The 22,852-nt window shown below is 36.0% G+C and overlaps 6 protein-coding genes across 8 annotated transcripts; 4 read left to right on the top strand and 2 right to left on the bottom strand.

Annotated features, from left to right (window-relative positions):
- The first annotated feature begins 166 nt into the window (after window positions 1–166).
- On the top strand, window positions 167–1,491 carry LOC106650714. Its single transcript, XM_023462020.1, has 4 exons — window positions 167–308; window positions 364–712; window positions 779–1,103; window positions 1,173–1,491. Exons 1-4 carry the CDS (start codon window positions 180–182, stop codon window positions 1,489–1,491), a joined length of 1,122 nt encoding a protein of 373 aa, XP_023317788.1. The 5' UTR covers window positions 167–179.
- Window positions 1,492–1,741: 250 nt separating this feature from the next.
- Window positions 1,742–3,593, bottom strand: LOC106650733. Its single transcript, XM_014368917.1, has 9 exons — window positions 3,365–3,593; window positions 3,207–3,291; window positions 2,943–3,116; window positions 2,777–2,877; window positions 2,567–2,716; window positions 2,448–2,499; window positions 2,275–2,369; window positions 2,072–2,192; window positions 1,742–1,995 (listed from the first exon to the last, which is right to left on the bottom strand). Exons 1-9 carry the CDS (start codon window positions 3,458–3,460, stop codon window positions 1,796–1,798), a joined length of 1,074 nt encoding a protein of 357 aa, XP_014224403.1. The 5' UTR covers window positions 3,461–3,593; the 3' UTR covers window positions 1,742–1,795.
- Window positions 3,594–5,040: 1,447 nt separating this feature from the next.
- On the top strand, window positions 5,041–9,732 carry LOC106650753 (pantothenate kinase 3). 3 transcript variants are annotated; one of them, XM_014368954.2, is made up of 9 exons: window positions 5,041–5,631; window positions 7,358–7,523; window positions 7,961–8,139; window positions 8,200–8,541; window positions 8,608–8,684; window positions 8,758–8,934; window positions 9,218–9,371; window positions 9,475–9,588; window positions 9,663–9,732. In XM_014368954.2, the coding sequence occupies exons 2-9, from the start codon at window positions 7,412–7,414 to the stop codon at window positions 9,720–9,722; spliced, it is 1,215 nt and encodes a 404-aa protein (XP_014224440.1). In that variant the 5' UTR covers window positions 5,041–5,631; window positions 7,358–7,411; the 3' UTR covers window positions 9,723–9,732. The 3 variants fall into 3 exon arrangements, with proteins under 3 accessions (XP_014224440.1, XP_014224439.1, XP_014224441.1); XM_014368953.2 differs by having other exon boundaries at window positions 5,045–5,631; window positions 7,358–7,538; XM_014368955.2 differs by having other exon boundaries at window positions 5,050–5,631; window positions 7,358–7,538; window positions 9,236–9,371.
- Window positions 9,733–11,398: 1,666 nt separating this feature from the next.
- Window positions 11,399–15,972, bottom strand: LOC106650715 (neither inactivation nor afterpotential protein G). Its single transcript, XM_014368889.2, has 7 exons — window positions 15,837–15,972; window positions 15,221–15,774; window positions 14,973–15,149; window positions 14,731–14,884; window positions 12,375–12,496; window positions 11,886–12,295; window positions 11,399–11,688 (listed from the first exon to the last, which is right to left on the bottom strand). The coding sequence occupies exons 1-7, from the start codon at window positions 15,970–15,972 to the stop codon at window positions 11,550–11,552; spliced, it is 1,692 nt and encodes a 563-aa protein (XP_014224375.2). The 3' UTR covers window positions 11,399–11,549.
- Window positions 15,973–20,032: 4,060 nt separating this feature from the next.
- LOC106650731 (probable ribosome biogenesis protein RLP24) lies at window positions 20,033–21,088 on the top strand. Its single transcript, XM_014368915.2, has 2 exons — window positions 20,033–20,200; window positions 20,528–21,088. The coding sequence occupies exons 1-2, from the start codon at window positions 20,120–20,122 to the stop codon at window positions 21,029–21,031; spliced, it is 585 nt and encodes a 194-aa protein (XP_014224401.1). The 5' UTR covers window positions 20,033–20,119; the 3' UTR covers window positions 21,032–21,088.
- A 340-nt stretch (window positions 21,089–21,428) lies between these two features.
- Window positions 21,429–22,816, top strand: LOC106650752 (anamorsin homolog). The gene is made up of 5 exons (XM_014368951.2): window positions 21,429–21,745; window positions 21,820–22,091; window positions 22,180–22,324; window positions 22,431–22,543; window positions 22,609–22,816. Exons 1-5 carry the CDS (start codon window positions 21,586–21,588, stop codon window positions 22,720–22,722), a joined length of 804 nt encoding a protein of 267 aa, XP_014224437.1. The 5' UTR covers window positions 21,429–21,585; the 3' UTR covers window positions 22,723–22,816.
- Window positions 22,817–22,852: the final 36 nt, after the last annotated feature.

The raw sequence follows: 22,852 nt of genomic DNA, 5'->3' as shown, positions 1-22,852 counted from the left end.
AAAAGCGTAATGAAAATAAAAGGAAAAATCATTATTCCATTAACTTGAAATTAGTTGCAAAACGTTTAGTAGTTTACTTTAGGTTATATTCATTTTATAAAAGACTTCTTAAAGCTATAGTTATTACTTTTTTTTATTGAATTACGGACTGTTTGAATGAAAACTTTTCAAGTCCAGTCATGAGTGAAAGTGTAACATCATCCTCGTCACGCACAGAATTATCCAAGGCATTTGAACGAGCTCGCCTTCGTTTTCCAAAAAATTTTGGGCTCGAGAATGTCGAAAGACATGTTAACAATAATTATGAAGTACTAAGTAAGTAAAATATGAATAGCAATCATACTTATGTCCATGTTTTTTCAGAGCAAAGAATTATCCGCTTGTCCGGTAACAGCACCAGAAAGCATCAATCATATTTCAGAATCATTAGTTGATAACTCAACACCATTACTTGTGGAAGAGCCGTCAAATTCTAAACTAGAATCCACGTTAATTGATCTAATGAACAATGTGGAAATATCGTGTAGTCTTTGTAGCTTATCCAATAATTCAAAAAAATCACTTGAAGAAACAGCACCTAAACCGAAAATTGTTGAAAGTACTGACAGAGATGAAGAATTTTCAGACATAATAATGAAAAATTACGATGAGGTGCCTATTTATAAAACTGTAAATTATTGGAAGGAAGACTCCGATCGGAACGACGATCAAGGTACATATTTGAGCTATACTCAAAAATTTTTAATTAAAAATTAAATAATAAAAATTGTAACTACAGAGTCCGATATCGACTCGAGTGCCAGATTGTCAGAAAATTCGCGTAAATTCTACTATAAAGAGCTGCGACGCCGCGATTCAGCTGCATGGAAAAAAAAACATCGAGGTCACCGGCCGACTTTTAGGAGAGCTTCTCCTCTAAAATACAACAGTTTTTGTGAAGACGAGAATAAACTTCATTCATCCGATTGTCCATACTACAATCTTTACAGCAGCAGCCAACAATGTCACAACAGTCGTCATAAGCACCATCTGCGACACCAACACTGTTGCTGCCACAGCTACTGTTGCTACGATTGTTGTCATTCACGCTGCTGTAACAAATGGTAATTGTTATCATAAATTGGTAAAGTTTTGATAACGATTTTGAATTTCGATTTCACAAAAAAACGTAGTGGTCTGGACGGCGCGTTCCAACGACGATCAAAACGTAGCAATCGATCACGCCTGTGCTCTTCATGCAAACGACGCGACGAGCACAGAGTTCCATCCCGCGACTCCGGAGTGTTTAGCAATTGCGTTCACGACGACGAAATTAAAGGATCTTTGAAAGGACTGCGGAGTAAAGATTCCCTGACACTAATGCAAAGCAAGTATCGATCGACGCAAAAAAATTGCGCTAATAGATACTCTCGTCATCCAAACGAAGAGACTTCATTTATAATTGACGAGGATGATTCCAGACGTTACATTAAACATCATGCTTATTATTAATTATGTACCTTTACTTTTTCCTACTTTTTGACTTTATTTATCATCATCATTAATTATGCTATTTTTAAATAACAATGATTCTATTATTGATTTACTTATTTATATATATATTTCATACACTGCAATTTTACAAACAATTTTATAGTAAAACATATTTTCTTGATTATATAAATGAAGCTTTGGATTCAAATTATTTCAATTGTTTTTTTTTTTTTAGAGTTATCAATACTCTCTGTTTCTTTTACGAGCGTACATATAAAGTATGCATAAGCAGTACATTAAGAAACGTAAATTTCTTAGAGTTTCATTCGTCGGCTGCGCCAACATCATCATTGTTTTCTTCGTCGTTTATATCGCCACTATCTTCTGCTTGATCGAAATCATCTAAGCCATCTCTGAACGAGCTAGGCTTTGCGTTCATATCGTCGACTGGCAACTTATCGGGCTCACCCATGGAAAAATTAAAGGTCGTCACCGAACCGTATTCGCCGTAATAATCAATATCTTTGAAAAAGAAGACGTTGTTCAAATAGTGTATGGATGAAAATCAGATTGAAAGGAGGAAGAATCGCGAGCGCACCTGAGCGACTTGGAAAATCATCTATGTGAGCGCCAAACATTTGATTGATTTGTTGGTCGTATTGCGGCACGAGGTAGCTCATGCCAGATAACTTTCTCTCGCGGTAACTTCTATAGGCGCGCTTTTAAGAAAAAAAGAAACAACTCACACGCAATGCCGTTATTTAACGTAAGCGAAATATGCAAATGGGATGATTTTGTCACCTGCAAGACCGTTGCAGCCTCGTTGGCCATTTCCAAGGTAACACCTTTTTGCTCCCACATCTGCTGTAGCCACTTCTCCGGATCTATGTATTGGGCTATAGATTCGGGTGGAATGACGCGACGCGCGTTAGTGTGTTATGAGAGTCGGACTCGTATAATCATTATCATCATACCAGCTCTGGCGGCTCTCAGCTTCTTTCTGGTGTAGTAGCCGCGATACGCCGTCTATAATCCGCAAAGGTTAGCAACTCAGCAGTTATTTCTTATTCTCTAATTAAAATAAGATTAGTACTTGAATTATGGTAGCGGCCAAGTGAGCTTCGCTGATCGTAACTCCGGTTCCTCTCAAAATCTCCATGGTATCCGTAGCGGCCTTTTGCCAAGTGACTTTACCCAGCTGCTCGGCCAGCACGATCCTCTCGCGGTGGCCACGAAACAGCGCCTTCGAGAGAAAAATCGCGATAATCTTGCGACGAGCTGGACGGAGTTGGCTGTATCTTACCTGTATCTTGACAGCTGCTTTCTCGGCTTGGCGTTTAGTCGCTCCGGTATGCATGAGTATGTCGTAGAGCGACACTTCCGTTTGCTCCGACAGCACCTCGTCTGTAAAAAGTATCGAGACGCGTGAGGTTTGGCCAAGCTCGGGAAGTATAAGCGCGAGCGCGAACCGTCGCAGCCGCAGTCGAGCTTCCCGTCCTCCATGGCGTTGAGGTAGACCCTGAAAGCTTGCTGCAGCCTCGGCGCCACCGCCGAGATCTCCTTCAATTTCAAGCCGGTGCCGCACAAAATATCGATTATGTGCTCGCTCTTCATCACCACGTTGTTCACGACTTTCATGGCCACTGCGCGCCCGTGACCGAGGATAAAGTTAAGAGCGAGAAAGAACATGGATTATTGGGCCTATTCAAACATTTTCCCTTTCAATGGCGAACCTTTGGCATTTTCTCGCGTTATCAGTAGACTCGCCAAGTAATCGGCAACGAAGCTGTAAATGTCATCCGGCTGATAGCGAATAACCTGAAATCGATCCGATCCGGTTCGTGTACTCGCAGTCGCGCGTCCGCCGACGTCCTTTTTAGCTATAGCTTACCTCTCGCGCTATATCGGAGCTGAGTTCGTGCAAGCCATCGGGCACTTGGCGCATGTATTTGCCCGCGGGATGGTCCAGACTCGGGCACTCGTCCATTGCACTTGAGCAGTCCTGGAGGCGGATGATGAGCGATAGCCGATAGGTTAGATCGATATGGCCAACGTCGGCTGAGCCGCTTTTTACGTTTTACGTTTTCACGCACGCAGACCTATTGTAGCGATCGATATTATTTCGCCGGTACTCGGTGACTTTGCCTTGAACGTTTTGTACCGCGTTTATTTTGCTTCGTCCGGGAGCGAGCGGGAAAAAACAAAGAACGATCAAAACACGAGAAACGTGTAATAATGAGAAAAGGTTTAATGGACTTGTTTTTTCGAGTTTTACAATGACGCTTTGACGCATGTCTCGCGGTGACAAATATTCTCGTTGCTCGAGAAGAAAAAAAGACAAGAGATTAGAGTGTCCTCGTTGTACAGTGAAATGATTCTTAACGATCAGTGATTGCTGCAACGCGATGGTTAATGCGTCTATTACGAGATAGTTATTACGTAAAAAATCTATTTTTGGCCAGCAGCGCAAATTAATGCACTTTCCGGATGCATCGAAGGTTTCATAGACTTTATCGCTTAAATTATTATATACTCGCGCATTCAGAGATATTCAACGTTCTTCTAACAATTTGACGATGCGAATGAATTATCATCCGCTGAACGATCAGTTTAACCAATTTTTTCCTCCTCGCCATTTTAAACCGAAAAACAAGTATAGAGAGATATTTGCTGAGAGAAGATCGGTATGTACTATGGCAATGATTTTTTACGAAATCACGCTCAAGTATTGTTACTACGTATTCCTGTATATATGTATAGTTTGCGAATAAGCTTAATCAAATGGAAACATGCCGTACGAGCTAGAGTTGCGAGAGGGGACGAAATTGAGGAAAAGTCGACTTGTTTTCTATTGTTCCAAAGACATCATTGACAATACGTTTGATAATTGCAACCTACATATTTCTAGTGTTCGTTTCAGTTCTATTTCTCATTGACTAAAGTAAACAAAAACGATTGTATTACTTATACAGGCCGATAAAGCAGCTCGCATTGCACGTTGATACCGTTTGACATGGAAAAAAGTTAATGATAAATAATTATCTCGGCTGTTCTTTATTTAATATGCCGCGGTTTTATCTACGAGAGATCTCGAAATGTGCGAGAAAGAGAGAGAAATGAATTTGTCAAAAGTCGCGTTCAGCGATTCTCCACGTGCACGTAGCAGCACAGCCGAGAGAGCAGCGAAAGGTCGACAAATGCGTGATTCGACGGCGACAATTTCGGCATATCTCAAATTAGGAATAAATGATATAATCATCCTTTTGACAGCATCATCGGCTCGTGCGCGTCCAATCCCCTCTCCATTTCCTTCTTCTCGAGTATTATTTACAAAGTTTAATCATATGGGCCGCGTGGAGCGGAACTGAACGAAGAGCGCGTGTGCCTCGCTCTCGTGTGTGTACAACGAGAACGAGCTGCGGCGCACATCGTACGATTCCCCCGACAAACGTCATCATAGTCAAATAAGCTGAGCAAAGTGCGAATGCGACTCGCGAGAGCCAGGCAAAATGTATTATATAGGTGACTGTCGCGACATCAGCAGAGCGCCAGGCAGCTATTGCTATAGGACGACGGGCCTCTCGCGGCCTATCGCGTCGTCGTGCGCCGTGCGCTCGTGTCAGTCAGCTCGCAGCGTTCGCGTAATCGCCGTTCAGTCTCGGCAGCGATTTGCGGGATCGAGGCGCGCGCGCGGCCAGCCACGAGTGTTCGCCTACTGCTAAACGCTGCACACACATATCTTTTCATATATAATAATAAAAGTTAACGTGGTCGAGACTCGCTAGTTGCTGTGCCGTTCGAGGCGCGCGTTCCTCTGCTTCGTCGAGTGTGCTCGGTGTCTGCACACGCGACCGTTCGACGAGACCTTCGCGGGTTCTGCGAGGGAGGTTACGTGCTCGAGTTGCGCAGCCTAGAGCAAGCCAAATAACATGACACTAATGCTCGATCTTGCTCTTAGTCAGATCTAAAACAGCTAGCAACATACTCTTACTATAGCTGTAGTACAGCCGCTTTGTGCCAATGTTTGCATCTACTGCTAGTGACTGCTGCTGTTGCTACTGCTGATGCTGTTATTCGACGCACGTCTGATTGCCGCTTCTTCTCCTCGAGCCAATGACTTTTTATCTGCGTTGGAAAATAATAACATGATCGTGTCAGGTGAATTTCCGCTCGAGCTCGACTTTTTCAACATTCTTCAATATTCCTAACAAAGTGCCTATCAACATTTCCGCTTTTAATTACGACTTGGCCATGTCTTTTAACGTACGCTCGCTGTAAATACTTATTACAATTAGACGTACACACAACACAGTGCTCTTGCACGTAGCATACCTATATACATGCAAGTATACACGCACCTCGAAGAAGAAAGTTTTGCTTTTTTTATTTCGACGAGTACCTGGTGCCTGCAAATCGCTGTGCTACCTACTCAATGTGAAAGTAAAAGTCGCGTACTTTTTCCATGAACTTCATTAATATGTATTTATGTGAACTTTCTTCTGATATTGATCTCAAAACTATAGAATACTTAATTTTTCGACTATGGCCATGATGCGTTGACTTAGAGACATTTTCATTTGAATATTCAATGCTTACCATTGAAGAAGCATTTTTAACGCACATGTTTTATTCACTGATGACAGTGACATTACACCATTTGCTTAAGCATTCACACAATTTTTTTGTTAAATCAAAAGTATTAATTGATAGATAAAAATATTTTTTTATTGTTTTGATATCAACCGTACAGTATCAAGTCAAATGTCAAGAGTAGCTGTCTATTGCAAAGTCATTTGCATTAAAATTCATTTCTTATGAACATCCATTATAATGCAACAAAAACTTATTTTACGTGTCATAATGCACTTATGTAAAAACTTCTGAACGAATTTGTGTTTAAATAGAATCAGAGAAAACTATTGAGCTCAAGTTAAGTCAATAGAATTCTCATATTTGTTTCGAGGAAAATGAAAAAAAATTATTATACTTTTTTTACAGACGATAAATTTGCTTTGTTCAAGTGATGAAAATAACTTTCCATCATTGGTACTATTAAAAAACATTAAATGATCTAAAGTTATATAGCACACAAATTTTTATATTTTTGTCAGAGACTATACTTTTTTTATTTCACTAGATTATCTTTGTACTAATTTAAATTTACAATTCGTACAGCAATGGGTCGCAAGTCAAAATAGGCATTTAAAATTATTTTCTTCTTCTCAGTTAAATAGTTTGTTTTAGCAAGATTATCTTAGTAAAAATCCTAATATTTTTAATCTATTTTTTTGTCAAAATCCATTTATGTGTTTCTGTTCTCTAAATATGTTTTAAATAATGAAGTGAATGGTGGATTATAACTGGCTGACGTAGACAGCTAATTTTGATATACTGACTCTGACATGTTTTATCGATTTTTTGAAAATTTGAAAATTGATTCTGAACAAAAAATATTTCAATGATATTTTTATTTGTAATTGGATTATATAAACGATACAAGAACATTCTATTAATAATAAGGAAACAAAATTTTTTGGAATAAAATTTATCTTTGAGTGGCTCATCTTGACATGCTAGTGAGAATATTATATTGGCGCTTCGAAGTATGCTAATTCTTGCGATTTAAATTTCTGCGTTATTCATGTTGGCCTTTAAAATTGTCTTGATTTTCAAAATGATTGTAGTCTGACTTGACATTATATTTACTGACTCATTATAGATATAAGATGAGATAATAATCATGACATATTCTAAATGTAGTAATATTGTTGGTCTTAATTACCTAAAAAATTATTATTTATCAAAATGCTGTTAACACTTAATCTATCACATAGTTGATAGAAAATAATTTTACATTAAAATAATAAAATTTATTTATTTCCAGTTAAAAATCCATCTGAAGAAAACAACTGCATAAGCTTAGTTTACAAAATTAAATATGAGACCTCAGAACTGTGAGAATTATATTTATGAAGAAATCATGGCTTCAAATGGCTATCCTGATGTTGCTCCAGTATCGAATAAGCAATCCAAGATAAACTCACCACCCTGTGAGTCTGGGAATTGTATGTGTGTGCTTGAATTAGCAACCTTTACATTTTATCTAATATACTGTTGAATCCCCTCAGAAATTTGTTTTAAAAAGAGTAGTGTGTTAATAACTTTCATGTAATTTTTTTGTGTGTACAATATAATCAATAACAAAAATAAGTAGATAGTAGATTGACATTTTTAACATGATTAATACATTAAAATATTTTAGAAGTTCAAGATCAGTTGAATCAAATCAATTAAAGTATTAAAAATCATTAAATATGGATTTTAATGAGATTAAATGAAAACTGATTTTTTTACAGTTGTAAACTTGTGTATTGTTATGTATGACTTTTTATGAACATTGCTAGAAACCCCCTTATTTGCAGTATTTCTAGTATTATATATATTTTAAATTACCTTGTTTGATTTTAAAATGTGGAAATGTTTTTAGCTATGCCATGGTTTGGCATGGATATTGGAGGAACTCTTACAAAATTAGTATACTTTGAACCAAAATATATCACAAAAGACGAAGCTGATGCTGAAGTAGAAACATTAAAAAACATTCGTCAATATTTGACAAAAAACTCAGCATATGGAAAAACTGGTCATCGAGATGCACATCTTCAAGTATGTAGATATTATAGCGTAAATAATTACATTCATACTTATACTCTTTATTACCAATAGATGGACGATGTATGCATTAGAGGCCGAAGAGGTACTCTGCACTTTATCCGTTTTCCAACAAGTGAAATGGGAAACTTTTTGGCCCTGGCTAAAGCTAAAGGAATGGCTACATTAGTCACAACAGTCTGTGCGACTGGTGGTGGAGCTTACAAGTTTGAAGAAAATTTCAATCAAGAAGTAAATCTCAGTTTAGCCAAATTTGATGAACTTGATAGCCTTATTAGAGGCATGTTGTACATTGATGCAACAAACCCTCATGAATGCTACTATTGGTCTGAACCTACAGATGAATCAAAATGCCAAAAAGTACCATATGATTTTTCCAAACCATATCCTTTTCTGGTTAGTACTATAAAATATCTTTATATTTATTGAAATAATTATATAATTCTTAAAAACAATTTCTAGCTTGTTAATATTGGATCTGGTGTCAGTATACTTGCTGTGCAAGGACCAAATGACTATAGAAGAATAAGTGGTACCAGGTATTAGTTATTAATTAAAATATTAAGCCAAGTTTTTAAATAAAATTATTATACATTTCATACCTCTTTTTAGTTTGGGTGGAGGTACATTTTTAGGATTATGCTGTTTACTTACTGGATGTAATTCTTTTGAAGAAGCTATTGAATTAGCAACAAGTGGAGACAGCACAAGAGTAGATAAATTAGTTAAAGATATTTATGGAGGAGATTACTCCAGATTTGGATTACCTGGAGATCTTGTTGCTAGCAGGTATATCAATAAATAAATCAATCTACTGTTGTACATACCAAGTTCTACGTAGCATGCATGAAATTAAAAATATAACAATTTCATTTCATGATTACATTTAATCAATTATTTATGGATCATGCTCTTTAATATTTATTTTCTCTGTAATAAGTATAGCTGTTAAAAAGTGTTTCGCCTTATATTTGCTGTTATTTTCTACATTAACTTTTTCATTATTATAAATCACTTCTTGTAGATGGGTCTTATAGTGTTTTTTTATTCTAATATTTACATGTATTTGAAGTCTTAACGATGTCTGTAGTTTCGGCCAGATGAATTCCAAAGACAGGCGGAATACTGTATCAAGAGAGGACTTAGCTCGAGCAACGCTTGTAACAATTACAAATAATATTGGTTCCATCACCAGAATGTGTGCCCTAAATGAAAAAATTGAAAGGGTTAGTATTGTTTTCTTATGTAAACGGATAAATGATATAATAGGATAGGATGTAAATGGATTTATGATATATAAATATTAATTAAATGTTACATTAATTGAAGGTGGTATTTGTTGGAAACTTTTTGCGAGTTAACCCAATATCAATGAAATTACTTGCCTCAGCAATGGATTACTGGTCAAAAGGAACTTTAAAAGCCTTATTTTTAGAACATGAGGTATTTTGAAATATATAAATAAAGAAACCATGTTTATAAATATAAATGTAATGACCATTTCTTTAAATTTGCAGGGATATTTTGGTGCTGTGGGTTGCTTACTGCAATTCACTGGAAATTCAAATCAACGATAATAATTGTTGTCAAAAACTGAGCTTGTTATGAACATTCTAACTCATTGAAGCAGTTAATGAATAAGTTCATTGATGTAAGATTATGTCTTCTTATAGTGGCACATAACGAATTGACATACATGTAAATAATTATATACATACATCATTCCAATTTCAAATGACGAAAAGGCAAAACTCTGAAATAATTCGTTTGTAAAAGGTATTATTGTAACTTGTCATTTCATCTTGATGAATGATAATAACCATTTTAAAAAATGTTGCACAAAATATTTGTGGATTAGCAATATTCATGGCCAAAAAGTTAATTCCTTCAGACAGGAATTACATAACTTAAATAGCGTTTTAAACCCGTCGTGTTTTATATGAAAAATTATATTTACAAATTATTGAAATGCGCTTGGTGGGATATAGATTTATTTTTCTAATGTTTTTTTTTTTTTATAAACTTATATGATAGAAAAAGTTCAGATAGAAACAGAGTATGTATGCTGCATAGTGTTGTGTTTTTTTTTCTTTTTTTTTTAACGTTGAATGTAATTTTGAAGTTTAAATTATTTTTATGGAAACATGAATGTTTCGTTGTTAGCTATTATTAGTAATACACTATTATTCAAATTAATGATTATAATATTTTTTTGATAATTTTGATTTTATGTTGATGAACTTGTACAGTTATTATTAAGGACGGTAAAATATTACTAAATTATGGTGTTGCAAAGAGAATTTTCTGAACTATAATTCTAAGCTACAAAAGTAATTATTTTATAAACGAATCGAATAATTAAAGTAATTTAATGAATAGTAGTTGAAGAAAACGTTAATTGATCTTACTTTTTGGCCTTAGTTAAAAATCTGCTTGATTATTGTGTACATCGAGAAACGATATTATCGCTCAAAAATGTTGTATGATGAAAGTTTATGTAAACAATTCACATCACATACTGAAATGTTATAGATAAATTATATTGAAAATTTTGATAATTAAAATCTAATTAAAAAATATTGCTTTCTTGCACTAAACGCTCGTACAAACACTGCATAATAATGATTATTTAATCATGTTTTATCTGGAATGGAATAGAAAAATTTAATTCTTTTTGTTTATTACCATTTGCTATCCGAGATTTATAAACATATTCAATTAAAATATGTTGCGTAAGGGAATGGCCATAAAAAAAGGGTTGACTTGTAATTTTAATTATGAAATGTTTATATTATAGGTGACAGTTTTTAACAACTAGGTGATTATGAATTATATTCATCAAATATTTATTTAGTTATTATTGTGTACATAGTAAAATTGAAAAAATATCGAAAAATACATATTATGTACAATGACTTTAAATTCATTGAATAAGTTGTACAAGAGAAATATTAGCGATAACTATATTCATTGTGATATTTACATACAACTCTCGATGCTCTGTTGATGCCCGCACAAAGTCTTCTTTGTTACATTATATGCATTGATAAAAATTGAAATTTAGAAAACAATTAATGGGAAACCCACAATTCAAGTACTTGTATCCGACAGGAAGCGTAAAATGTCTTTATATTGGATAACAAAGATTCACATTAATTAACATCTGCTTGTGAATTAATGTATATGATCGCCGATTCAACTACCAATCAATACATATACGCGTCGAAATTTTCATCAATTTTATACGTATACGTCTTGTTCGCACTATTTATGTATGTTATTTATGTATATGAAAATTTCTACATTTAACACAATGTAAGCCAGGGATATTATATCTTGGAAAATTGCAAAAGCACAGACACACACACGCACCAATGAACTATCTGTACAACTGTTGGGAGTCGCTAATGTGAGTCGACTAGGCCGATTATCAAGTCGGCTGCTTTCTCGGCCAGTGCAATGATGAGAGAATTCGGTGTACCCGATATTGGGCCTGGTAACACGCTGGCGTCGACTATTCTTAGGCCCTCGACACCGTGCACCCTGTTGATTGTAAATCAAAGCGAAGAGCCACGAGAGTTTATTATAGCCAACGAAATTGAGAATAAACGTTTGAAAGTTTATAAAACTAATGTACTGCTGATGAAATAAAAAAAAAACGATTGCGATCTACGATTGTTTAGATTTTATAATAAAAGCTAGTTTTTCAATACAGAATTGGTTTGATTAATTTATCTGACCTCAAGGACAGATCGACGACGCTGTCGAGCCGGTCCTCTCCCATGACGCAGGTACCGCTCGGATGGTGTCCCGTGATGCCGGCGACTTTGACGACGCACTCGGCATAATCGTCGTCATGATAGTCCTGCGGCAAGTGTCGACATTCCTTAAAGTCGGGCAGATGAGGCCTGGCGCCGAGCTCCTGGAACTTGGGCGTGTCGATTATGGCCAGACCCAGGCGTATGGCTTTGATCGAGCAATTCACGTCGTCCGGGTGCTCGAGGTAGGCCGGCTCGATGTTGGGTTGGTCGTCGATGCTGCTCGAAGCGAGGCTGACGTTGCCCCGACTCTTGGGCTGATGACAGAGCGACATGAAGGTGAAACCCTCGCTGTCCGTCGAATTATAAGTCGGAAACATCGATCTGAAAGTCTGCGCAATCAAAGCGGCAGATATGACAAAATCACGTAGCGCTAGGGGCTACTGTGGTCGGGACGAATTTTCAGCTTACATCGGTTCGATAATCGGATATGTCTTTGAGCAACTTTTCGTTGGCGGTGCCGATCGCCGCGAGAATGACCGCGCTCGTGTCGAGACGCGCGATCGCCATGATTCCATTAGTCGCTAGAAGCCCTACATGAACAAACTGAGATTACTCGAGCGAGCGACGCGTACTTTATAGTCGAAGCGCCGATCACAAATACATTTGTGGACGCGCGACAAGTCCTAATAGGCGAGCGGGAGGTTGCCAAAAAGTCGCTTAGAAAGGGGACATACCGACCACGGAGAGGGGAGTGGGTAAACGACATGATTCCTTACGTATTTTTCGTCGCTGAATCCGAATATGAAATTTATTTTACTCTAAAATGACAGCGTCATGGAGAAAAACGCGATTTTCATGAAAATCGCGGTATAATGAATTTCTCATTTTTTCGAGTTCAACTCGCTGTAACTTTTTTTGTAGTAAATATTTTTTGATGAAATTTTAACAGCATATTCTAGCACTCAAAAGGAAGAAAATAGCGTCAAGCAGGTGTCGAAAAGTTTATTAGAACCGAAGATATGATTTTTTGAACATAAAAAACGCGAATTCATGAATTCTTAACTTCGGATTAAAAAGTTGAGTGACGAAATTTCGAAATTCAAAATATAAACTTCACAGCACTAAAATATATAGTATAAGGAAGTTTTTGGTAAAATTTGAGATCAAAATATCAATTAGGGAAGAAATGGCAAGAGTTTCAATATTAGCGCACCGAGCGCGCGCTCGCCGCGCGTGCAGCGCAGCAGCCGCCTCGCCGGCTAGCGTTGCGCGTTGGCCCGTGTAATGGTGCATACAGTTTAATAATTAATATATGAAATCCATTTAATTGTTTTTATTGAACATATGGTCAAATCTCAAAATAAAATTCCGTTTCGTTAACAAAAAAAGGTGAAATTTTTTTTTGCGTGCCCAGTGGCCCGGACCCCCGCAAATTCTTCATAGGACCTCCAGGAGTGAAAAAAAACGCGTGAACATGAAATTTGTAAATAGTTAGTTTTTTTTGGGTCACTTTTGTGTTTTAGATGCCGAAAAGCCATCTTTTCACGCAAATACGACTTATTGCTCGATTTCCAAGTCGTTGAAAAAGTATAAAAAATCATCTAAAAATTTTAACTGACCACTGTATTCGATAGGAAATTTCCTCAGCTTTCCGATGGTACTATTTGATTTTCCGAAATATCCAAATTTCACCACGAAAATCGCCATCAAACATTGAGGGCTAAATATGTCGAAAAATGTAGTACGGAAAAAGTGCTTTCTATGGCTTATTTTTGATTTTTCCTTGGGAAAATGAAATTAATCGGAAAATCCAACTGCACCATGAGAAAGCTGAGGAAATTTCCTATCGAATACAGTGGTCAGTTAAAATTTTTAGATGATTTTTTATACTTTTTCAACGACTTGGAAATCGAGCAATAAGTCGTATTTGCGTGAAAAGATGGCTTTTCGGCATCTAAAACACAAAAGTGACCCAAAAAAAACTAACTATTTACAAATTTCATGTTCACGCGTTTTTTTTCACTCCTGGAGGTCCTATGAAGAATTTGCGGGGGTCCGGGCCACTGGGCACGCAAAAAAAAATTTCACCTTTTTTTGTTAACGAAACGGAATTTTATTTTGAGATTTGACCATATGTTCAATAAAAACAATTAAATGGATTTCATATATTAATTATTAAACTGTATGCACCATTACACGGGCCAACGCGCAACGCTAGCCGGCGAGGCGGCTGCTGCGCTGCACGCGCGGCGAGCGCGCGCTCGGTGCGCTAATATTGAAACTCTTGCCATTTCTTCCCTAATTGATATTTTGATCTCAAATTTTACCAAAAACTTCCTTATACTATATATTTTAGTGCTGTGAAGTTTATATTTTGAATTTCGAAATTTCGTCACTCAACTTTTTAATCCGAAGTTAAGAATTCATGAATTCGCGTTTTTTATGTTCAAAAAATCATATCTTCGGTTCTAATAAACTTTTCGACACCTGCTTGACGCTATTTTCTTCCTTTTGAGTGCTAGAATATGCTGTTAAAATTTCATCAAAAAATATTTACTACAAAAAAAGTTACAGCGAGTTGAACTCGAAAAAATGAGAAATTCATTATACCGCGATTTTCATGAAAATCGCGTTTTTCTCCATGACGCTGTCATTTTAGAGTAAAATAAATTTCATATTCGGATTCAGCGACGAAAAATACGTAAGGAATCATGTCGTTTACCCACTCCCCTCTCCGTGGTCGGTCAACCCTGTTTTTTGGGTAACCTCCCGCTCGCCTATAAAGTCGTGCGTAACGATGCGAGGATTATAAAGGCCTGCTTACCGTTGCCGAAAACGAAGTAATCCATGATCGTCGGCAATGACATGACGCGATTAAACGTGATGCTCACAGGGGCTTCGAGGTAGCCGTACATCGGAGTGGTGAAGTGATCCACGTAATTCTGGCCCACCGCTGGCAACTCGAGCTGCACAGTTATCTGCGAATCAAAATACACACAAAGTCCAAAGAGAATCGAGATGGAAGAGAGAAAAGTAGAAAGAGTCGAGGCAGGGCTTGCTCGGAACCTGGTGCTTTAGCAGTTGGTCGCTCGGACCGATACCCGACAGCATGAGCAGCTGTGGCGAGGCAATGGCACCGGCGCAGACGATGACCTCGCGATCGGCTCGAATTTCGTCGCGCGTCCCGTCGTCCTCGTAGCGAAGCCTCACCCCCTCGATCGAGTTGTTCGCGTCCAGGAGTATCTGCGCATACAAGCGTCGAACGAATTAAAAGCTCGTCGAGGTTCGTCCTAAGCCGGATCGCGGCCAGCCACCTTGGTCACTCGGGCGTTCATGACGATGTGCAAGTTTTGCCTGTTCCAAGCCTGCTGCAGATGCGATTGGAGGCTGCCCCAGCGCTTGCCGAATCGCACGCTGCTCTGGGCCCGCTGCACGGTGATGTTGAGCAGCTGCTGGGCCTCGAGGGCGGCGTCGGCCAACTTCCACTCGGGAGGCAGATCGGTCAGGGACATGCGCTGGGCCACTCGGTCGAAGTACGGCTGCAGCTCCGGATGCGTCCAGCCTTTGGGCCAGTCGGCGTAGTCCTGGACTCGGCCGAACGAGTGCACGAGATAGTTGAGCTGGCCGCTGCCCCCCAGGCCCTTTCCCCGAGGCAGCCGCTGCCGAGTGCTCAGCATTCCCCGGGTCGAGTGCAGCTGCGGCGTCGACTGGTAGCTCCAATCGACCTGCGACCTCTGCAGGGCCGGTGCAGCCAGGGGCACGTTCGACAGCCAGCCAAAGAGGCCGCCGGCTTCCAGCAAGAGGACGCTCGCGTTGGCCTGCTCCGAGAGCCGAGAGGCCAGGACGCATCCAGCGGTACCGGCGCCGACTGTCAACGATCGATCAAGATCAAGCTCGATCGCAGCGATTGGCCGCGACTCCTGCACTTACCAACGATGTAATCGTATTTTTTGATCAGCGGCCGATCGACGATGCTCGCTGGCGACTGCAGGTGGCGTCGAAAAACCAACGACACCAGCAGCACGCTCAGCGATACCATGGAATAATTCCACAGGGTTCGGAACATGGCTTCTTATCTGAAAGTAAAGTCGAGGCCGCAGTCCGGGGCAGTGTCCGAGCGGTAGACTGAACTCGATGCTCGCCCAACGGACACGTGCCGCTGCCGCTGCTTCTTGGCATGTAGGCCTCGATATTGGATTAGCGACAATCGATACCATGCGTGTATACGTGCGAGACTGTGTTGCTCTGGCTGCCTGCCCTCCTGTATCTAGTATGCGATGTATTCTCTATAGCTCGCTGTGCATGCGACGAGACAGCGAAACAACTGCACGAACCTCATTGATTTCCACAGGGCTAAATAACTCTTTTCTGCTTACTACCCAAGTATTTGCTGCTACCAGCTCGCCCGAGCGAATTATCGCTTAACTTTATCCTACATCGTTGCATTTATTATTTAGTGCGATTTAGCTGGCTCTCTGTATTGTCAACTTTTTCGACAACACAGTTGATTTTTTTACGCCAAATCTGATGATGAATAAAGGCAGTTCTCACTCGAACTGATTTTGAATAAAAAAATAACATTAAATCGTTTCAATTTAAGCATGGCTTTGAAAGAAGAACGAGCGACTATGAACGTCCTGTACGTTGCATGATCGTTTGATATGATCTGCGACATAAACAAGCTCGTCGCCTCAAAATCATATGATTATCATTTTTAATCATCCACTACGCTTTTTCCTTATTTTGGATCAAATATAAATTATTTATACAATTATACCAGAGAAATCATTACGGTTATTTATGACATTGATATATTTATCAGCTAAAAAGATTCAAATTCAAAAAAATTATTATTAAAAACTTGAGTTAAACTTCAATACGACCTTATAAATTACCAATGAATAATTTAAAAAGCTTATGCGCATAATTATGGTCCAGCTGTTAATTCACAAGGTGATAAACTTTTTGCCATGATAAACAGCAGCAATTGATGTGCTTTTGTCAGAAGATTGTACTAACACAATAAGCGCAATTGTAACTGCAGTCAATTTAATAATTTAAAGTCGTCATTTAACAAATTTTGATTTTTAAAGAACCTCCTGTAAAACATTTCATCACTTATATTCTCTAATCGTTGACTAACACAACTAAAAAAAAAGCTGCGAACGTAATAGCCGATACGATTCTATACCCATTTTAGCGCAATAGAGTATTGTTCCTTTTAAAATTGATAATCATCTAGAATTACAAAGAAGTATTCTTTCAATAGAGCCATAAATAATAGTTTTTTAAAGTTTTATAAGAAATGTACTGACCATTAAACCTAAAAGGGTTATAGAAATCATAACGAAGAGTAAAATAAATAAAAGAAGATTTTGGGGGATATGTCTGAAATACGTCGGTTGATCCTTAAAAATAAATGTTTAAAATTGAGACGTATACAGTACCATATATTAAGGTACTTAAAAAAATTACAAACAAAGTTAAAAATTATTATTAAATAAAGTTTTAAGTAAGAAGAAATAATTTTAAAAATTATTTCTCAGCAAAATTCGTGATCCTCGGCTATCTTTGTCATTATTTTGTTCACATGTTCGTCGGTTTGTTTATTTCGTTTTACTTTTACATCTTGACATGCAGTCCATAACTTATTGAACCTGTAGCTACAATAACTTCGGCTTTTTCAATGAATTAAAAATTGTACAAGCAAACTTACAAGATTACGTTGAATTTTCCGACCATAAAAGCGATGAAAGTCATTAGGGCGGTAGTACCTGCGTACTGCAACAATTCGCACGATACGAACGTCATCATGCTAATATACGTAAAAAAACAGCATGTTTATGTTTTTCTCGACTGATACCAAAATGTCCATCGCTTGATACCGTTATTTCTATAAACTCGTATTGAAATATTTATTCACGACTACTGGTGCTAAACAAGGGAAGATGAGTAAAATGGAACTTATACCAAGAAGGAGATATAGATAGAATAAATTGTTCTTTAAGATATAATCTATATTTTTATAAGTATTCCGATACATTAATTTCTATTCAGTTTTTTTCTTGCACGAAAAAGTTACTGAAAACACCTATTCAAGTCGCATATCCATACACATGACTTTTTGTAATTCTGGCTCATCGTGATGTCGGGAATAATATGTTAATTTAGATGGGTAAAATTTATAAAACAAATCTCATTTTACAGCAACACGTTCATTAAAAAAAAAAGGTATCTTTATTATTAATATAGTAATTTTATAATTTGTTTTATAACATTTCATCTATGAACTTGCCTTTGTAAATTTTCTTAACGTCATTAAAAATATCACTATAATTATCCTTAAAACCATAATTTCAAAAAGTAAATCGACTAATAATTCCATACTTCTATCCCCATTATATTCTTGATCCAAAGCAACAAACTATAGAAAGTTAAAGTCAAAATTATCCATGAAACAATCGTATTTCATTAATTGTATTCTAAAGCCAATTTGTTAATGAAATTGAAATTGTAAATACTTGAGCTATAAATACATGAGTCGTGTAATATAAGAAATCATTGCTCTTCTTAGGTTTCTTCTCAGTGGATTTTGATACGGAGATAACGACGCCACCTCTAATAATCGCAAATGACAATAAAAGTACTTTTCCATGAATTCTTCATCGTTATAAACGTATCCTTTCATATGTTCTTTAGCAATTCAATAACCTCCTATAATCAGAATTTATTTTGATCTCTACCCCTACGGAAATTTCAGCGCCACTCTAATTCTTAAAAACTCTTAAAAACTCTTAAAAAGTCTAAATAAGTCTTAAAAATTCTTATAAATGTTTGGATTTCGTACCATGATTTTTAAGAGTTAATAAAACTTTATAAGAGTTTTAAATGATTTAAATAGAAATATTCAGACGGTTAAGGCAATCGCTTATTGAATTTTAAAAAATGTATACAAGTTAAAATAATTTTTATAAAGAGTTATATAGTGTTGATGAAAGTTTTCAATATTTTTAAAGACTTTTTTGATCGGTATCCACGCTCACCAAAAGTCACGGTGAAAAAACTATACAAGCAACTATATGAACAATATAGAAAAAATAAAGAAAATGAAAAAAAAAACTTAACATTTTTGCTAAAAAATTGAGTCTCCACAAGGTTTTATGAATTTTTAAAAACCCTTATATTAACTCTTTAAAATCATTAATCAGGGGTACGAAATCCGAACATTTGTAAGACTTTTTAAGACTTTTTTAGACTTTTTTAGACTTTATAAAACTTTCTCATGAGAAAAATTTCCGTCGGGGTAATTAAGTTTTTCATCGTTTCGATGCCCATAAACTCCAAATTCAAACTTTTCAAATAAATCTTCAAATGAATATTTCCAAAAGTTGTTTCAGTATTTCTTCTAGCGAAAGTGTAACTGTTTCCAAACTCGACCGAGTGGCCTTATTTTTTTATAAAAAGCTTTTTATTTTAAAACAATGCAATATATAAATATAAATATTGAAATATATAAATATATATTGAATTGTTATAAATATATAACAATAGACGTTTGAGTAAAGAAATTTGTCCTAAAAAATTAATTACTTTGCGCTCACATTCTTTGATTAAAAATAATGAAACATAAATTGTGTGAAGCAGAAAATTAAATAAAAAAATACAATGAATCATCACTTCGACTCTTGAAAATTTATTAATTAATGGAAAGCCCCTAACAATAAAGTGTCTTGGTTAACAAACTATCACAATATTTTGGATCTGGTTAATTTTACAAGAACCGTGTTTTTTAATGATTCAACAATTTTTTGGCGAATTTTTATGTTAATGATAGATTTTCAAAAAATCGATAAATATAATTATGGCGAGAGGGCATATTTGGTCCATTCTTCATTGATTACGTCTTAGATCATTTTTATTGCCCTATAAATATATAATAATTCATTTTCGTCGCGAAAAAATGTTCATTCAATTCTACAAAGTTGGTGCTTTACTCATTATCATTTCCATGCCGCAGTCAAGACAATAAATGCAATTCCACAATCTATACATGCGCACTGCGCAATGCATACAGCGCCTACTATAGGCTATCCAGACTTGCCTGAACATTGGAGTGCCGTGACCAAAAGCACGTGTCAGTAACTCTAGTCTACACTCGTGTTTTGTTATACTGATCAAGCCGCGAGTTGCTATTGCAACAAAATTAATTAAAAATGAGAATTGAAATTTGTTATTTTTGTTCCTCTCGTATATATCCAGGACATGGAATCCAATTTGTTCGCAATGATTGCAAAGTAAGATAATGTTTGCTTTTAAACCTAAAAAAATATTTTTAAGACTATCCTTTCTAGGTTACCTGAGGCAACCATGTAATTTTTTTTTTTTCATACACCATCTGTCAATAATTTTTTATTGTTTCTATCTTTACATTTATTTACTTTTATATTTTAAGTTCAGAGTTGAGACAGAAGCAAGATTTTATTATGTGTACTTATTTATATATTTACTCTATGATTAGTCTTTTAATATTCTAATACTAACAAAGATAATTTTTTGTTTTCAATGTATTACAATTTAGCGTTATCTCATTGATTTTTTTCTAATTTATTCATATATTTTAGATCTTCAGGTTTTGTCGATCCAAATGTCATGCAGCATTCAAAAAGAAGAAGAATCCAAGGAAGGTTAAATGGACTAAAGCTTTCAGGAAATCAGCGGGTAAAGAGTTGGCTGAAGATCCATCACTTAAATTTGAAGTTAGGAGACAAGTTCCAGTCAAATACAACAGAGAATTGTGGAATAAGACTATTGAAGCAATTAAAAAGATAGAGAAAATTAAGCAAAAGAGATCCAACGCACACATTATGCAACGCCTCCTTAAGGGTGTTGAAATTGAACGAGAAAAGGACATCAAAGAAGTCCAAAGAGACATGTCTCTTATTCGTTCACCTGCTGCTGGACTTAAAGAAAGAAAGAAATTGGAAGAAGAGATGGAAAACATGGAAGATGATTCATCTATTGCTATGCGTAAGCAGAAAAAGACAGCTTCAGATGAAGATGTGGAAATGATGGAAGAAGATCAAGATATGGAAGAGCATGAACAGCTAGAAATTGAAGTGAACTAATTTTACTTAAACTTAATTTCCATAGAAAAATAGGTTATTAAAATTTATTAGTATTTTTATCATTTATATTATTGAATTGTATTTGTACATATTTTTGTGTCTATGACAATAAAATATTTATATTACTTGAAATAAAAATTGCCTAATAATTTAATTGTATGCATACTTTTTCTATGTTGAAAAAGCTCAAATTCCAAAATTATTGTATTTTACTTAAAAGTTGTTTTATCTTGCCTGCATGATCGTTATGCACAATGCAGTTATGAATAGCTAAGTATTGTAATTCATTCACTTAGATTTTATGCATGCGAGTGAAATACATGTAACTCGATAATTGTGACTGTATTGTGATTTGCTGGCTGCTCTATTATATATAGGCTTATTGCGTCTGCTTGCGTCAAATTCTCACGCGCACGTTCCGCAAACCAAACCTGCAGACGTGAACAGTTCTACGCAGACTAGAACGCTAATTCTTGATATTGACCCTCAAATCTGTTCCTTTTAAATTTTATTTTTGTTATTTGTTTATTCTTCAATCGCGTAAGGTCATAAAGATGATGGATCGTTACGTAAAAAAAAACGATGATGTTCTTGTATTATATGAATCAGAGAAGGCTTCAGCAGAACTGGAAAAAACGTTTGTACCAGATTTAAGAAAATCTTTGGGAGACTCTAGTAAAATTGTACTTGAAAAAGTGAATAACCTAAAAACAAGTAAGATTTCATACTGTAAACAATTTTGATTGAGCTAATATCTACTATCATAATTGGTTTATCTATATTTTCAGATGAATACATTGCAGCATTTGATGTGGTTTTTTCTGGATTTCTGATGTCTTTTTACCATTCTGACAGTATACTTTTAGATTTGATGAAAGTCTTAAAACCTAAAGGTCAGTTAGCCATTCGAGAGCGATATCATAAAAGTCATGAGCCTCTAGATTTGATCACTCGCTTGAAGCTGAATGGATTCTTATTGCCTAATAAAGAAACCCATGTTATAAAGGAAATAGATGGTAATCAAGATATAGAAGTGATAGCAGAAAAACCATCATTTGAGGTACAAAAATAATTCAAAGTTCGTTCACCAATAACTAATTCAAGTAATGTATTAATTTTAATTATTTAATTTACATCGAACTTGACAGATTGGATCTAGTGTTCAACTTACATCTAAAAAACCAGCAGCTAATGTTTGGAAAGTAGATTCAAATTTTGATGATGATTTAATCGATGAAGATTTTCTTTTAGATGATGAAGATTTCAAAAAACCAATTGATTCTAACTTAAAAGGTAACTTTTTGTAAACCAATCTAGATTATTCTTTTTGAAAATAATTTATTGTAATCTACTATTATATTAAATTATAAAAAACTGACTATTTATTTTTTTAAAATAGTTTGTAGTACAACAGGGAAAAAAAAAGCATGTAAAGATTGTTCTTGTGGACTGGCTGAAGAATTAAGAGGAGAAAAAGTTGCTACTGAACAACCAAAATCTTCTTGTGGAAGTGTAAGTTAATGAGTCTGCAAAATGAATTGGTAAAACATAAAGTAAAATATCATTTTGATTTACAGTGCTACCTCGGAGATGCTTTTCGGTGCGCTAGTTGTCCATATCTTGGAATGCCAGCTTTTAAACCTGGAGAAAAAATTTTGCTTCCTGAATCTCAATTAAAAACTGATTTGTAAAGTACTTAAATCATAGCATGAATCAGTTTAACTTATGAATAAGTCTGAGGTCTTGAGTGCTATTTAAATGTGATAAAAAAATTTGTTTTCATAAAAAACGGATATTTGTAATGAAATAAAAACAATGTAC

Source organism: Trichogramma pretiosum, unplaced genomic scaffold (genome assembly GCF_000599845.2).
Source record: "Trichogramma pretiosum strain Unisexual culture from Peru unplaced genomic scaffold, Tpre_2.0 scaffold52, whole genome shotgun sequence".
NCBI lineage: Eukaryota > Metazoa > Arthropoda > Insecta > Hymenoptera > Trichogrammatidae > Trichogramma > Trichogramma pretiosum.
The sequence above is the reverse complement of the archived record's forward strand: the minus strand, read 5'-3'. Positions and strand labels throughout refer to the sequence as shown.

What these genes read in the sequence shown, in the direction of transcription:
- LOC106650753 (XM_014368953.2), top strand. Translation starts at nt 7,412, where the DNA reads ATGAGACCTCAGAACTGTGAGAATTATATTTATGAAGAAATCATGGCT. An exon ending in CCAAACCATATCCTTTTCTG is followed by an intron (nt 8,542 to 8,607) that starts GTTAGTACTATA and finishes AACAATTTCTAG; the next exon opens with CTTGTTAATATTGGATCTGG. An exon ending in CCTTATTTTTAGAACATGAG is followed by an intron (nt 9,589 to 9,662) that starts GTATTTTGAAAT and finishes TTAAATTTGCAG; the next exon opens with GGATATTTTGGTGCTGTGGG.
- LOC106650731 (XM_014368915.2), top strand. Translation starts at nt 20,120, where the DNA reads ATGAGAATTGAAATTTGTTATTTTTGTTCCTCTCGTATATATCCAGGA. An exon ending in TTGTTCGCAATGATTGCAAA is followed by an intron (nt 20,201 to 20,527) that starts GTAAGATAATGT and finishes CATATATTTTAG; the next exon opens with ATCTTCAGGTTTTGTCGATC.
- LOC106650715 (XM_014368889.2), bottom strand. Translation starts at nt 15,972, where the DNA reads ATGTTCCGAACCCTGTGGAATTATTCCATGGTATCGCTGAGCGTGCTG. An exon ending in AAAATACGATTACATCGTTG is followed by an intron (nt 15,775 to 15,836) that starts GTAAGTGCAGGA and finishes GATCGTTGACAG; the next exon opens with TCGGCGCCGGTACCGCTGGA. An exon ending in TGAACGCCCGAGTGACCAAG is followed by an intron (nt 15,150 to 15,220) that starts GTGGCTGGCCGC and finishes TTGTATGCGCAG; the next exon opens with ATACTCCTGGACGCGAACAA.
- LOC106650733 (XM_014368917.1), bottom strand. Translation starts at nt 3,460, where the DNA reads ATGGACGAGTGCCCGAGTCTGGACCATCCCGCGGGCAAATACATGCGC. An exon ending in GCTGAGAGCCGCCAGAGCTG is followed by an intron (nt 2,370 to 2,447) that starts GTATGATGATAA and finishes CCGAATCTATAG; the next exon opens with CCCAATACATAGATCCGGAG. An exon ending in AGGCTGCAACGGTCTTGCAG is followed by an intron (nt 2,193 to 2,274) that starts GTGACAAAATCA and finishes TTTTCTTAAAAG; the next exon opens with CGCGCCTATAGAAGTTACCG.
- LOC106650752 (XM_014368951.2), top strand. Translation starts at nt 21,586, where the DNA reads ATGATGGATCGTTACGTAAAAAAAAACGATGATGTTCTTGTATTATAT. An exon ending in AGTGAATAACCTAAAAACAA is followed by an intron (nt 21,746 to 21,819) that starts GTAAGATTTCAT and finishes CTATATTTTCAG; the next exon opens with ATGAATACATTGCAGCATTT. An exon ending in CAGAAAAACCATCATTTGAG is followed by an intron (nt 22,092 to 22,179) that starts GTACAAAAATAA and finishes CGAACTTGACAG; the next exon opens with ATTGGATCTAGTGTTCAACT.
- LOC106650714 (XM_023462020.1), top strand. Translation starts at nt 180, where the DNA reads ATGAGTGAAAGTGTAACATCATCCTCGTCACGCACAGAATTATCCAAG. An exon ending in ATGTTAACAATAATTATGAA is followed by an intron (nt 309 to 363) that starts GTACTAAGTAAG and finishes ATGTTTTTTCAG; the next exon opens with AGCAAAGAATTATCCGCTTG. An exon ending in CGATCGGAACGACGATCAAG is followed by an intron (nt 713 to 778) that starts GTACATATTTGA and finishes TTGTAACTACAG; the next exon opens with AGTCCGATATCGACTCGAGT.